Here is a 13,470-nt window from a genome sequence, read left to right as displayed (position 1 = left end):
GCTCAGTAGTTGTGGCCTCGCGGGGTCTAGAGTGCAGGCTCATTAGTTGTGGCACTCAGGCTTAGTTGCTCTGCGGCATGTGGGATCTTCCCAGACCAGGGCTCAAACCTGTGTCCCCTGCATTGGCAGGTGGATTCTTAACCACTGAGCCACCTGGGAAGCCCTAAGGTATTGTCTTTCAAATAAAGTTGTATTGCTTTCAAGGAAATTCAGTTACTCTACTGCAGAAGTGGGGGCAAGGATGGGTCATGTGAGACCTGCTTAAATGATTAGATAAGACTCGTTTGTAATTAGTTCATTAATTATGTAAATGTGAATGGATGATATTTGGCATTAAAAACAGCTTGTTCTCAAAGTAGGTTAAGCATCAACTGCTAATCTTATTTCAATAGCACATTTATTTACTCGTCTCTGCATTCTTAGAACCAGAGCTCAGGATCTTTTTTTTTTTTTTGCGGTGCGCAGTCCTCTCACCGCTGTGGTCTCTCCCGTTGCGGAGCACAGGCTCCGGACGCGCAGTCCCAGCGGCCATGGCTCACAGGCCCAGCCGCTCCGGGGCATGTGGGATCTTCCCGGACCGGGGCACGAACCTGCGTCCCCTGCATTGGCAGGCGGACTCTCAACCGCTGCACCACCAGGGAAGCCCCAAGCTCAGGATCATTTTAATCCATCCTGAATGTACTTAATGAATGAGCCTCTCATGAAACTGGTTTTATGTCTTCCTAGGACAAAAGGGTTCTTTTCAGTTTTATCAGTATTAAGAAGATTAGTGGGCAAGATGTGGAAACTGGAAGCATAGAAATTTTCAATGCAAACATACTAACCGTGGACCCAAGGCCTGAGCCAGTGAGGAGCCGGAGAAGCCTGGCTCTGTCCAGGGTTTATCTTTGGAGCCAGCATCACTCTTGGACAGGCTTCCATGGGAAGGAGGGCTGTTTTCTATCCAGAGCTCCAGGTCTTATACGACAGATCTGCAAATCTTTCAGGAATTTTGAGGCTCACCTAAGTTAGACGCAAGTTTGCGTAAAACCATTTGGATTAATCACTGATAGTTCAGAACGTTCTTGTAGTGTCTGTGGTTCTCTAACTGAGCTAAACTTCTGTTAAGTATACTTATCAAAACATACATACTGGAAACTGCAACTTTTGAAATTTTCAAAAATTGGTCATACCTTTGTAATAACTACGAAAATTGAAACCAGACCGTTGCTAGCCCCCTAACACCTTCTTGTATCTGGTCCAGTCGTGACCTCCTCCTTACTCAAAGGTAACCACCACCCTAATTTCTGCTCTGAGTTTAGATAAGCCTATTTTTTGAACTCTCCAATGCCTTTAAGTTTAAATTTAGCTTTTCTGTTTTTCCTAAGTAGCAGTTTTCTCTGATACAAACTAGACTATCAAGCTGGATGCTGAGTGAGACTTTTCTACTCCTTTTGCTCAGTAAACATTTCTTCCTTAGTTTCCATGCCCAGGAGGACATGCAGGGTCACTCGTACTTCCCTCCAGTCATACGTTGGTGAACTGCCTTCCCCTCTAGACTATAAGCTTCCTGAATGCAAGGTTTATTCACCTCAGTGTCAGCAGCAGCTGGCATCATGGCACTCAACAAATGATCCTGAATGGCTAAAAGGAGGAGTGGATGGATGGGTAACTTCCACTCGCCTAAAGATGCATTTTTATGATGAACTGGGTGCTGTTATGAAGAAGTCAGAGATTTTATGTGGTTATTGCCATTGTACAGTACTCAGCTGAGCTAATGTCTACGCATAGAAAGTGAAAGAAAGCATTGAACATTTATTTAAAATCTGTTGAACCCAAGTTGAATCTCTAATCCGATTTGATTACTTTACATACCCAGTTTGTTCTTTCAGGACATTGTGGAGGTTGTATCAGAGGGCAGGCTCAAGTCTGAGAGCCAGTACTGTCCCGTCTCATCAGATTGTGAACCCCGGAGGCTCTCTCCTTCTCTGTTTTTCCAGGGGGACGATGAGGGGTTCAAACCAGATGTGGTTCCAGCTCCCTCTCAATTCTGAAGTTGATAAAATTCTCTAGAAGTAAAACCAGGCTTTGGGTTGGGTTTCGACATAGGAGGAATCCTCTCTAGGTTGTGTACTGGAAGTTGGTTTTGAATCTCTTGGTTTTAATCTCAGAGAAGCGGGTTTGGCTGACCCATAAGTGGGGCTGCTGGGGTCTGAATGAAGCAGCCAGATGAGGCAGATGGAGCCTTTTGTCCCCTCTTTCTTCATTCCCACAATCCCTCATCTTTCTTTTCCTCCATTCCTTCACTGTTTCCACTCCACGAACTTCCCTTAAGGGACTCTTCTAGATCCTGGGAATTCACAGAAGAAAAATACAGTCTAGTTCAGAATTAACAGTCTTGTTGGGAGTTAAAAACAAGCAAGCAAACAATTATAGGATAGGGGCTGGGGGAGCACAGGGGCTGTAGGACCAGAGGAGACCCCTAGCCCAGCCTGGGAGGTGGGCGAAGGCTTCTGGAAGTGGCTGCGGTGGGGCTGAACATTGAAGGGCGAGTAAAAATGTTTTCTTTTTTTTTTTTTAATCAGTCAATAGAATCACCCGTAAAGTGTCCTTTCCTTCCCCTTTCCCTCTCTCTCTCCTCCTTTCTCCTTCTTCTTCTTTTTTTTTTTTTTTAAACAATGAAGGTGTCTGGGCACCATCAACTCTGCTAGCCTCCACCTTAATTTGACAATGGTTTTTTTTTTCATATTGACTTTATTTCTATCTTTACCTTCGTCTCTACTTCTGTCTATATCTAAACACATTTTTTTTATGCCCAACAACGTGAAAGTAAGTTGAAAACATCATGACAGCTCTCCTTAAGATAATTTCACATCTTTATCCTGCGAAGAAGGACTTTTCCTAACTATTTGCACCATCATTGCAGCTAAAAAGATGAAGAAATCCACTGTATTATCCAAGATATCCAACATTCATATTAACCCAACTGTTCTGAAGTTGTATCACCGTACTTTTTGAAAGAAGAATCCTATTAAGGGCACTCATTGCATCTCGTTGTTTTGTTTCTTTGGGTCTGTCTCTTAAAAAAAAAAGTAAATAGACTTTTTTTAGAGAACGTTTAGACTTACAGGAAAATTGAGCTGAAAGAACAGAGCGCCCATATTCCCCCGTCTGTGTCTTCCTACCCTCAGTTTCCCCTCTTATTAACATCTTCCATTAGTCCTTAGTCTCTTTTAAACTAGAATGGTCCCCTTACCTCCCCGCCCCCATTGAAACTGATTTTTTTGGTAGAGTTTCAGGCATGATTCTGATGGCAACTCTGTTCAAAACCCACTGGTCCTAGTACCTGGTGACCAGTAAGAATGTGTGGGTGAGACAAGGCAAATTCTGGTGACCCACAGGAGATACGTGGGCAGGTGTCCACTGAGGGCAGCTAATGGGTCATTTTTTTTTAAGTGTCAAGGACTCAGCACCTGCTTAAGATCAGAGAAAACAGCAAGCAAAGCTTAAGAGTTATCTTGCCTCATAAAAACATTATACTATAAGGGATATAGGGGATTTACAGAGTCTGCTTCCTGACTCAAGTCTCTGCATCTTCAGGCCAGAAATAACCAGGCGGAGGGCCTCTCTGCTGCTTATTCCACAACTTTCCTGCTTGCCATCAAGCAGGCCTCCCTGGGCATCGCACCCCCGTGGCCTCCTCCTTGCTTCGAGTCTCTCCCTTCAGCCGAGTGGCCTTTCTAAGCCCTAGTGTCTCTGCCTGTGAAATGTAGGCCCTTGCCGGTCCAGGGTTTTGCAGAAACCACTGAATAAGCTAACAGCTGGTAGGAGGGCTCTTCTACTTGGGGTGTCTTCCTCCTACCCCTCTTCCGAAAGCCTGACTGCGCCCCGCCGCCTTCAGAAAGGCTGTGCCCCCAGGCCCCAGCCCCTCGCCTCTCCCTTGCCAGCCTCCTGCCGCGTTTTACAGTCCACGGTTCCCAGTGTACCTGGAGCTGCTCGCACTGCTGACCCTTCTGCGTGGATTGATCCTGTGTCCACACCCACAGTGTGCCCTCCGAAAGGCTGAGGCAGCCCGTCTTCTCCTGTGAGGGACCTAGCTGAGCGTCGTATTGATGCATACTCATTGAGGCCGAGGTGAGAGCCTCGGCTCTGCTCCTTCCTCTCCATCTGCCCTCTGAGCCTCCATTTCTAACTCTGTAAAGTGGAACAGTCAAAGGCAATAGCTGGCAGCAGAGTAGAGTGGTCAGGACATGTGAATCTCGAAGCTGGATTCCTTAGTTTAAATTCATGTTTCTCCCGTTTATTCCATGACAAATTACTTATCCTTCCTGAGCCTCATTTGTGAAATAGGAAGATTATAAGAGTTGCTGACTTAGAGGACCGTCGTGAAGATAAAATTGAATAACATCTGCAGAGCCTAAAGGCGCAATATACAGTGGCTCTCATGATGCAGAATTCACCTGCACGCTCTAGGGATTTAATACATGTCTCGTGTTTCCTACCGCATCAGGCACAGTGTTGGGCACCATGTCAGCTTCTATTATAGACCATCAACTGCTGTGTTGGACTCGGTTACAGTACCTTCAGGCCATCTTCAAAGGACATCTGGTTTCCCATCCAGACCTCGATGTTAAAGAACATCGATACATTTTTAATTTCCTCTTTAATTTCAGGGTGTTGATGAAGAATGGGGGGGGTGATAGCATGTCTTTGGGGATGATTCATGGCGTCATTAAATCTGCATCGAGGGCTTCCCTGGTGGCGCAGTGGTTGAGAGTCCGCCTACCGATGCAGGGGACACGGGTTCGTGCCCCGGTCCGGGAAGATCCCACATGCCGCAGAGCAGCTGGGCCCGTGGGCCATGGCCGCTGAGCCTGCGTGACTGGAGCCTGTGCTCCGCAACGGGAGAGGCCACAACAGTGAGAGGCCCGCGTACCGCAAAAAAAAAAAAAAAAAAAAATCTGCATCGAGTTTCCTGTAGTTACCGTTGGCTCAGGCTCTGCGCAGACTCAGACCTGGGAATTCTGGTTTTTACTGTGTGATTGTGACTAATGCCAGTGAAGCCAGTGTCTCCCTGACTTGAGCGTCTCTATGTTTCACTCATTGTGTCTCAGTCGATTTTGAACAATGTATGTGTGTAGACATGAGTTCCAGTGGTTGAGGTTTCCTCTTAGCTTTCTACCTGGGGGGCGTGTGATGTTGTGGAAGGGCAAAGCAACGGCTTCAGATCCAGGCCCTGCCACTGAGCAGTGTGAGCCTCGAGCAGATGGCTTCTCACTGGTGAGCCTCAGTTTCCTCATCTGCAAGATGGGGTGACCATCCACATCCTGATGAGATGATACATACAAAGTACCTGCATTTTTCCTTCACCCAGTGTTCGTGGAATGTCTCCTGCTGTGGTAGGCACTAGAGAGAAGACGATGGAGCTGCATTCACAGGATGGCCTGTCAGGGGAGGGGGTGTGGCCCGACTTGGAGACACGTGTGTCAGCATCTGGCTTGCTCGGGGGCTGAACAGACCACTTGGGTATCCTCACCCCTTTTCTGTGCTGCTCAGAGCAGGCTCGGACCTAGGAATTGTTTATTCTTGAACATCTGCCCTCGATCCTCAATCTAATCTAACCTGATGGGAGGGGCCGTTAATTGAAAAACAATCATTAAGATTTTAAACATTTATTTATTAGTAGTAATGTTTTGAAATGAATAAGTAATATATATGCAAGTTCAATTGCACCAGAATCCACCTGGCATGAAGAGCTGGGGGCAGGTGGAGGTGTACGTGGGCCACTACGCTCATGTGTACTGACTGTCCTGATGACGTACGTCGTCTCTGTGAGGTTGGGAGTTACTGTTCCCACTGGCACAGCGAGGCTTCGCAAGGTACCTGACTAGTAAGGGACAGAGCTAGGATTTGAACCCAGGCCTGTCTGCTTCCTGAAGCCCAGATTCTTAGCCTTGCAGGTTAGAAAGAGTAAAAATTCCAGCATTTCTGCATGATCATATCCTGATTTATCTAATAAGCCTTCATACATGTGAGCCACCAATACTTAGAGAAAAAGAAATAAAAGGAATCCAAATTGGAAAAGAAGTAACACTGTCACTGTTTGCAGATGACATGATGCTATACATAGAAAATCCTAAAGACGCTACCAGAAAGCTACTAGAGCTAATCAATGAATTCAGTAAAGTTGCAGGATACAAAATTAATACACAGAAATCTCTTGCATTCCTATACACTAACAATGAAAGATCAGAAAGAGAAATTAAGGAAACAATCCCATTTACCATCGCCTCAAGAAGAATAAAATACCTAGGAATAAACCTACCTAAGGAGACAAAAGACCTCTACTCTGAAAACTATAAGATGCTGATGAAAGAAATGGAAGACAACACAAACAGATGGAAAGATATATCATGTTCTTGGATTGGAAGAGTCAATATTGTCAAAAAGACTGTAATACCAAGGCAATCTACAGATTCAGTGTAATCCCTATTAAACTATCAATGGCATTTGTCACAGAACTAGAGCAAAAAATTTTTTAATTTATATGGAAACACAAAAGACCCCAAATAACCAAAGCAATCTAGAGAAAGAAAGACGGAGCTGGAGGAATCAGGCTCCCTGACTTCAGACTATACCACAAAGCTACAGTATTTGTATATATTCTTTTGTTCATCAATTCACTTAATGGACATTTATCAGATGCCTACTATGCGCCAGAGGACTCAAGGTCCACTCATTCGTCCAACACGTATTTAGTGAGCACCTACTATGTGCTAGGGCTCTGGCACTCCACTCATTCACTCAACAGATGTTTACTGAATGCCTGCTGTGTGCTCAGATACTGTTCTAGGCACAGGAATAGAGCAGTGAATGCAACAGACAAAAACTCTTGCCCTCCTGGAGCTCTCTCTTATCTCCGCAACATTGCAGGGTTGACCTGGTTTCCCCCCATTGTACAGCTGAAGAAACTGAGGCCTAGAGAAGTTAGGTGCCTATCCCAAGGCAAGTGAGTGGCTAGTGAGTGGCAGAATCAGCCTAGACTCCAAGGGACAGATGTTACCTGGTAAGGTGACATCGGAGACACTTGTTAACCCTGTGTCTCATCACAGAGTTTGGAGGAAGTTTCCAGAGAAGGGTGCTGCTGGCTGTGGGGTTGGAACCCCACCTCTGCTACTCCCAACTGTGTGTGCCACCCCTCCTCACTGTGCCCGGAGCTCACAACTCCTAACCCCCAGGGTGGCCATCGAGGTTATAAATGGACGTGGCGGTCAGCTCCATGCAGGCAGGTGGCCCACCCGCTTGTTCTCCCCTGTATCCATGGTGCCCAGCACATAGTAGGTGCTCAGCCAGGGGTAACTCTTTCGGACCCAGCCTGGAGCCTGTGTGGCTGGATGCCCAGGAATGCCACTGGCTCCTTATCAGGCAGGTATGCTACAAGCCTCTTCCTGTTGGGGTAGACTGAGGGGCAGGTGCAGAAGGTCCCAAGATGTTTCTGGAGTCCCTCCTCAGAGAATCACAGTGCCCCCGCCTAGCTCGTGTCTGCACCCGTCTCCCAGAGGCTCGGAGTACGTCCTGTGCATCACATCTCTCCCTGGCTGAGGCAGGCACAGCAACGTCTTGATTAGCCACCACCCATACGTCACGCGATGCTAATGGAAGGGAGTTCCACCTGAGCTGAGCCGTCCCATGAGGACAGCTGGGGAAAAAAATGAGTCTTCCCAGGCCCCTGGAGGAAGACGGGGGAATGTGCTTGAAGTGTCCAGAGCCAGGGCAGAAATGGAGAGGATCACCGTGACCCAGACAGCAGAGCTAGAACCCACACCCTGAAGCTTGCAAGAGGGCGTCTGCATTCAGATTCAGTTCTGCGGTCTCCACACACAAAGGAGTGGATGCAGCAAACTTCTCCCTTGGAGTGGTGGAGCAGACAGGAAATAGAAGAAGATGCTGCAGAGGCGTGGGTGGATTTCTGGGTGGTAAACCCAGGAGGCAGCGCTCAGCCAAGCCGAGGCTTCTCTCTCTCTCTCCTTCTCCCCCACCGCGTCCCCATCTCCCCTCCCTCCCTCCTCACTCTGCCCTCCGCCACTGAGTCTACACTGCTGGGACTGGGTTCTGGTTTCCAGCCCCCCAGCTGAGGCTCTGAAGGCACCGACCAGACCGCTCCACCCCGTGACACCCACACATGGGCCCCCAGCAGGGCTCCGTGGTCAGTACTTGGGGGCAGCCAGGGGGGCCCTGAGCGGGTGTCCCTTCTGGAAGATGCTGCTCCTTGTGGGCCTTGGGGAAGGCGGGCACATCTCCGCTGCTCTGGCCCAGCCGAGGTCCCCCACGGCTCCAGCCCAGCGAGCCTGTGTCCTCTGCGCCTGGACAGCAGCACACATGGGCTGCGACCTCCAGACCCCACTGCTGGGCTGCTGACGGTTTCGTGTGCCCCGGCCTGTCCCACCTTGTGGTCAGAGATGAGGAAGGCCGGCCCTCAGCTGCCAGCCCACACCCCACCTGCGGCCCTCCCCTCTGTCCCCCTGGCCTTGCCCTCAGCCTCCCTCTTCCTTCGCCACCTCCATTGCCACTGGTCTCTTCCTCTCCATTCCCCCATCCGTTCTCACTTCACCTTCCCTCTTGTTGGTCCTGCTTCTACTTCTCCCCACTTCTCTTTGCCCCTCCTCCACTTTCCTCATCCTACCTACTTTCTCTTCCTCGGAGACTTGATTTCCAAGGTAGACTTGACTCAGTTCGACAACGCTTCCTGAGCACCTACTGTGTGCTGGGTACAGTGCCGAGTCACGGTGTAGAGATGAGACTCAGCAGGGTCTCGACAGCACAGGCTGGAGAGCTGGGGTTCTCCCACCCTCCTCTCCTTCTGCCCTTTTCCCCTGCTTCCTCTCCTCCCCGCCCCCCCTCCTCCTGTAGCTTCTCTTCCCTCCCTGTCTCGGCCTCTGCAGCCAGAGGGGAGCTGGGGCGAGTGGGATGGCAGAGTCCCAGGAGGCCCGGCAACAGGAGCCCTGGGTGCTGCCATCCCCACGTGACAGATGATGGAGGAGATTGAGCGCCCAAGACACATTCATCACGTCCGCCTCCTTTCAGGGCCAAGACAGGACGGAAATGACTTTTGTCAGCTCTGCGGCAGCCCAGTGCCCCTGGCAGCTCCAAGCTGTTTATTAAAAAAAAAAAAAAAAAAAAAAAAGATGAAGAAGAGAAAGAAAGGCATGTGAATGCCATCTTGCCATGTGTTAGGGGAGCGATTCTAAAGTGATGATGTTGACAAACACCCCTTCAGGTAATCACACAGGAGCTCTGCAGCTCCCTTCCCAGCCTGCGTCCAGCTGTGACGAGATGGAAGATGACAGGCAAGAAATAGGAAGGGAGCAGCTGCTCTGGGCAAATTGCGAGGCTTTTGTTTGAGCACATGGGGGCCAGCCTTTGCCGGGAGTGATGGGACGCAGGGTCACCTGCCCGTTCATTCTCCTGCCCACTCCTCTTGGGACGTCACATGAGGCTTTTGTGGAGCCCAGTGGTGGGTTAGGCTCCAGAGACCCAGAGGTTGTTAGTAGTAATCGTAACGAGCCCTAACGACTAATTAGTGATGGTTAATAGCCATTCATTATCGATTATTATTAATCATAACTGTTAACCATTATTTGAGGAGCTAGGTGCCCGGCATGGGGCCCAGGGCTTTTCTTCCCTCCCCTTGATCTCCCTGTGAGATCAGGACAGTGACCTGGGCTAGGAGGAGGGGGAAGGAGTGCATCCAACGAAGGGAACAGCAAATGCAAACCCCGGAGGCAGGAAGAGCGTGGTGTGTCCCAGGAGACCCATGTGGCTGCAGCAGAGTGAGCCAGGGGCTAACTCACAAGACAGAAGGTCGGGGAGGGGGTCGGGAGCCTGAGCCCCTGGAAGACTAAGGATAGTGAGGACAGTGCGTGATGGAGGCAGCGCGTCGACACGCCTACCTTGGGGTCCATCTCGTGGTCTCCTCACCGCCCCCAGACTGTGACATTGGTCCTCTCCACCTAGCAGACCTAGGGCATGAGGAGGGACAGATGAGCGCAGCCAGTCCTGTGCCTGTCACTCAGGGAACCTTTTCACAGAGTATCATCGCCAGGGTCCTGGGTCAGGGGAGGCTCCTGCTAGCATCAGAAGAGAGAGGCTTCTGGGATGGTGGGAGCTCAGGAAGGCAGTGCCTAGGTCCCTACCCGGGTCCCTGAAAAAGATCCCAATCCCCTACCCTATCTGTACTCTCCTCTCCTGACATCACCTCCAGGGGCCGTGGGCTTGGCTCCTTCTGAGACTGAAAAGCCCTTTGGGTCACTGTGGTCAGCTCTTTTCCCTTTAAACTATCCTACATGGTCAGGGGATGGAAATGGTGATAATCAGAGTGTGGTGAGCAGGACACCTTCCTCGGTCTCGTGCCAGCATTCCAACCTTTATGTGTAGGAGGCTGGCTCCTGTAATCCTTCCTGTCGTGACAGAGCAGCAGGCAGGGGCCGACGACGGGAACCTGCATCACCATCGCTCCCACCTCCTTCAGGCTGAGCCCTGGCCCCAGCTGCCACGCCCAAACTCTGACATTTGGCGCTTTTTTGTAAATTACAGCTTTGCTGTTGTCTGGGAAGGAGGTCGCTTGTCTTAGAGGGAGGACAAATAGATTTTATTTTTTTAAAGAACAGTGGATGGATTCCAGTCTCTCTCCTCTAAGCCCTGCTTTTCGTCTTACAGCCTATAATTTTGCCCCACTGCGAGATTCCCACTCTTCAGAGGCAGTGGTTTTGGCTCAGCTGCTGCAAAATGCCTCTGCCTGGCGGTCCCAGAATAGAAAGCGTCTGTCCTCTTGTGTATAGTCTCGGTTTCAAGTTGATTTGATGGAGCTGTTTCCCTTTTGAAGGACCGTTTTTTTTTTTGTTGTTTGTTTGTTTTTAATCCCACCCGCATCCCATGAAACAATCGGGTGTCACGGAGCATCTCGTTCAGGCGCATGTTTGGGTCACTGGCTCCAGCAGGCTCTGCTTGGTGGGGCTGTCCTCCGGGCTTGGCCCTAAATAAATAAATAAATAACCTCCCGTAGGTGCCCCTGAGTCTTCAAGAAGGAAATTACCTATTTCACAGCAGGCTGTGTGGCGATAGGTCCTATCATGTCAGAGATGATGCCTCGTAAAACTGAGTCATCTCTCAGAGGTGCAGTTTTAACCTACTCAAACGTACTTAGTCAGGTTTAATTATAGACAGAAATTGCATTTCAGAAAGCGACAAGAAATCATTTGCGCGGCTTGAGTCTGCGCATTCAATCGTACGGTTCATTGGAGGGTGCAGGTGGGGTCAGCATTTCCAAAGAAAAATAGTATTAGTGCCCGCGCTCTGGGGCTCAGTCGCGCCAACTGTGGAGACGGCACGGTGTCCGCTGACGGCGGGTTTCTTCTTGGCACAGGATCCAGGAGGCGGCCAGTGATGGGGCCCGGGACACCCACAGCAGGACCTGGGGGAACAAGGCCGCGTCCCCGCTCTCCCTCCGCCGAGGAAATTACGGCCACTTGGGGGACGGCGAAGAGTGTGGCGTCCAGAGAAAGCCCCCGGAGAGGTCGGGCGTGCTGTCCTCCTCCCCGTCTTCCTGGAGTGGAGACGTGTCCCCGCGGCCCAGGGACAAGCTGCCCAGCCCGTCGGCTGCCCTGTCAGAGTTCGTGGAAGGGCTCCGGAGGAAGAGAGCGCAGAGGGGCCGGGGGTCGCCGCTGGGCCTGGAGGACTGGCCCACCCTCCCCATCTACCAGACCACCGGGGCGTCCACGCTGCGGAGGGCCAGGACCAGCAGCGACGAGGGCGCTCTGGCTCTGAGGGCCGGGGCCGAGTCACCCCTGGACACGTCGGCCGGGCTCCTGCGGTCCACCAGCCTGAAGTGCATCTCCTCGAAGAGCGTGGGGGGCCCCAGCCCGCCACCCGAGAAGCTGAAGACCCGCTTCAGTTCCTGCGAGTCCCTCCTGGAATCGGGGCCCGGCTCGAGGAGGACCCCGAGCTCCCCGACGGCGCTTAGGCGCTCGTTCTTGTCGCCCACGCTGTGCCCGCGGAGGCGCTGTCTGGAGTCCTCGCTGGAAGATGCGGGCTGTCCGGACCTTGGGAAGGAGCCGCTCGTCTTCCAGAACCGCCAGTTTGCACACCTGATGGGGGACCCCCTGGGCAGCGACCCATTCAGCTGGAAGGTCCCGAGCATCACCTATGAACGCAAGACCCAAGTGGGTTTCGATGACTTCCTCCCGGCCATCCGGAAGCCGGAGACGCCTACGTCTTTGGCCCGAGCGGCCAAAGATGGGCAAGACAGTTCACAGCGTCCAAGCGTCCACTTTGAGATGGAAGAGGCCGACGGGGGCTTTGTCTCAGGGATCACCACCGTTTTGAAAAAGAGCCTGGAGTCCAAGGAGGACCCCGCTCACCTCTCCGACTCCTCCTCCTCCTCCAGCTCCATCGTGTCCTTCAAAAGCGCCGACAGCATCAAGAGTCGGCCAAGAATCCCACGGCTGGAGGGTGACAGTGGTGAGAGAACATCCCCCGAGATCAGAGAGCCGGGGACAGGGAGGAAAGAGGAGGATGTTGAGAGCATCATGAAGAAATACCTACAGAAGTAGGAACCAGCTCAGGTAACTGCGACAGGCTGGCCTGTCCTCCTGGGGGGATGAAACGAGGTGGTCCACCCAGGTCTGGCAGCCTGGAGGCAACCGGTTGCTGCTACTGCTTTTAGGTTTTCACTGAAATAATGTGTTGCTATTTATGCAAATAATGTGTTGCTGGTAAATAGAAAACTTATCAGAAGCCCTCACTAGGTGCCACCGGTTTCTCTGCTCTTGAAAATACAGACCATCAGAAAGTGTGAGGTCCTGTGGGGGGCGGGGGAGAGGGTGCTGAAGGAGGCGCTGGGCTTTTAAAGTTTTCCCACCCTTGTCCTGTTCTCTTTCCAGCGCTCCTTTCACCTGGTGCTGGGGGAGCCATGGAGGCATCTGTCCACACAGTGACGGGAGAGCCCGGGTGGATGGGGGGAGGGTCAGGCTAGCACAGACGAGGCCTTGACATTAGTGAAGTCCAACTCTTGCATTAAATGTGTAAAGAGAAACTGGGGCCCAAGAAGGGGGAGGAGGGGACAAGTACAGAGGTCCCAGAGCGCCACCGTGGGAGCGGCAGTGCTTCCCTCCGCCTTCTCCTCCCGTCCCGGTCCTGGCACTTCTGTGCAGTCAAGGTGGGAAGAGACATTCGTTGCTAATAACAGCTCCAGCTGATGGAATGTGTTTATCAGGCAGTCATTTGGTGCCCACAGTTACCCCAAGAGGTGGTGAGTATGATTTATTCCCATTCTACAGGTTGACAAACTGAGAATCATATAGGTTAAGGCACTTGTACAGAGTCACCCAGGCAGAACGGGGATTCGAATCTCCAGAGTCCCCACACTTTTGTTGGTGACACTTTTTCTTAGGTACGTATCCCAGGCCTCTTTGTGAGTAAGCTCAGAGCCACACT

At 51.2% G+C, this 13,470-nt stretch overlaps 1 protein-coding gene across 1 annotated transcript in view; it reads left to right on the top strand.

Annotated features, from left to right (window-relative positions):
• MYO18B (myosin XVIIIB) overlaps window positions 1-13,470 on the top strand; it is a 226,745-nt gene that overhangs the window by 211,705 nt on the left and 1,570 nt on the right. The window contains exon 40 of the mRNA XM_027125285.1: window positions 11,402-12,599. Within this exon, the coding sequence (XP_026981086.1) occupies window positions 11,402-12,587 (1,186 nt within the window). The 3' untranslated portion in view covers window positions 12,588-12,599. The remainder of the gene's footprint in view (window positions 1-11,401; window positions 12,600-13,470) is intronic.

Source organism: Aethalodelphis obliquidens, unplaced genomic scaffold (genome assembly GCF_003676395.1).
Source record: "Aethalodelphis obliquidens isolate GAN/ISIS:26980383/991018 unplaced genomic scaffold, ASM367639v1 scaffold28, whole genome shotgun sequence".
NCBI lineage: Eukaryota > Metazoa > Chordata > Mammalia > Artiodactyla > Delphinidae > Aethalodelphis > Aethalodelphis obliquidens.
This window is presented reverse-complemented; position numbering and strand designations above follow the sequence as displayed.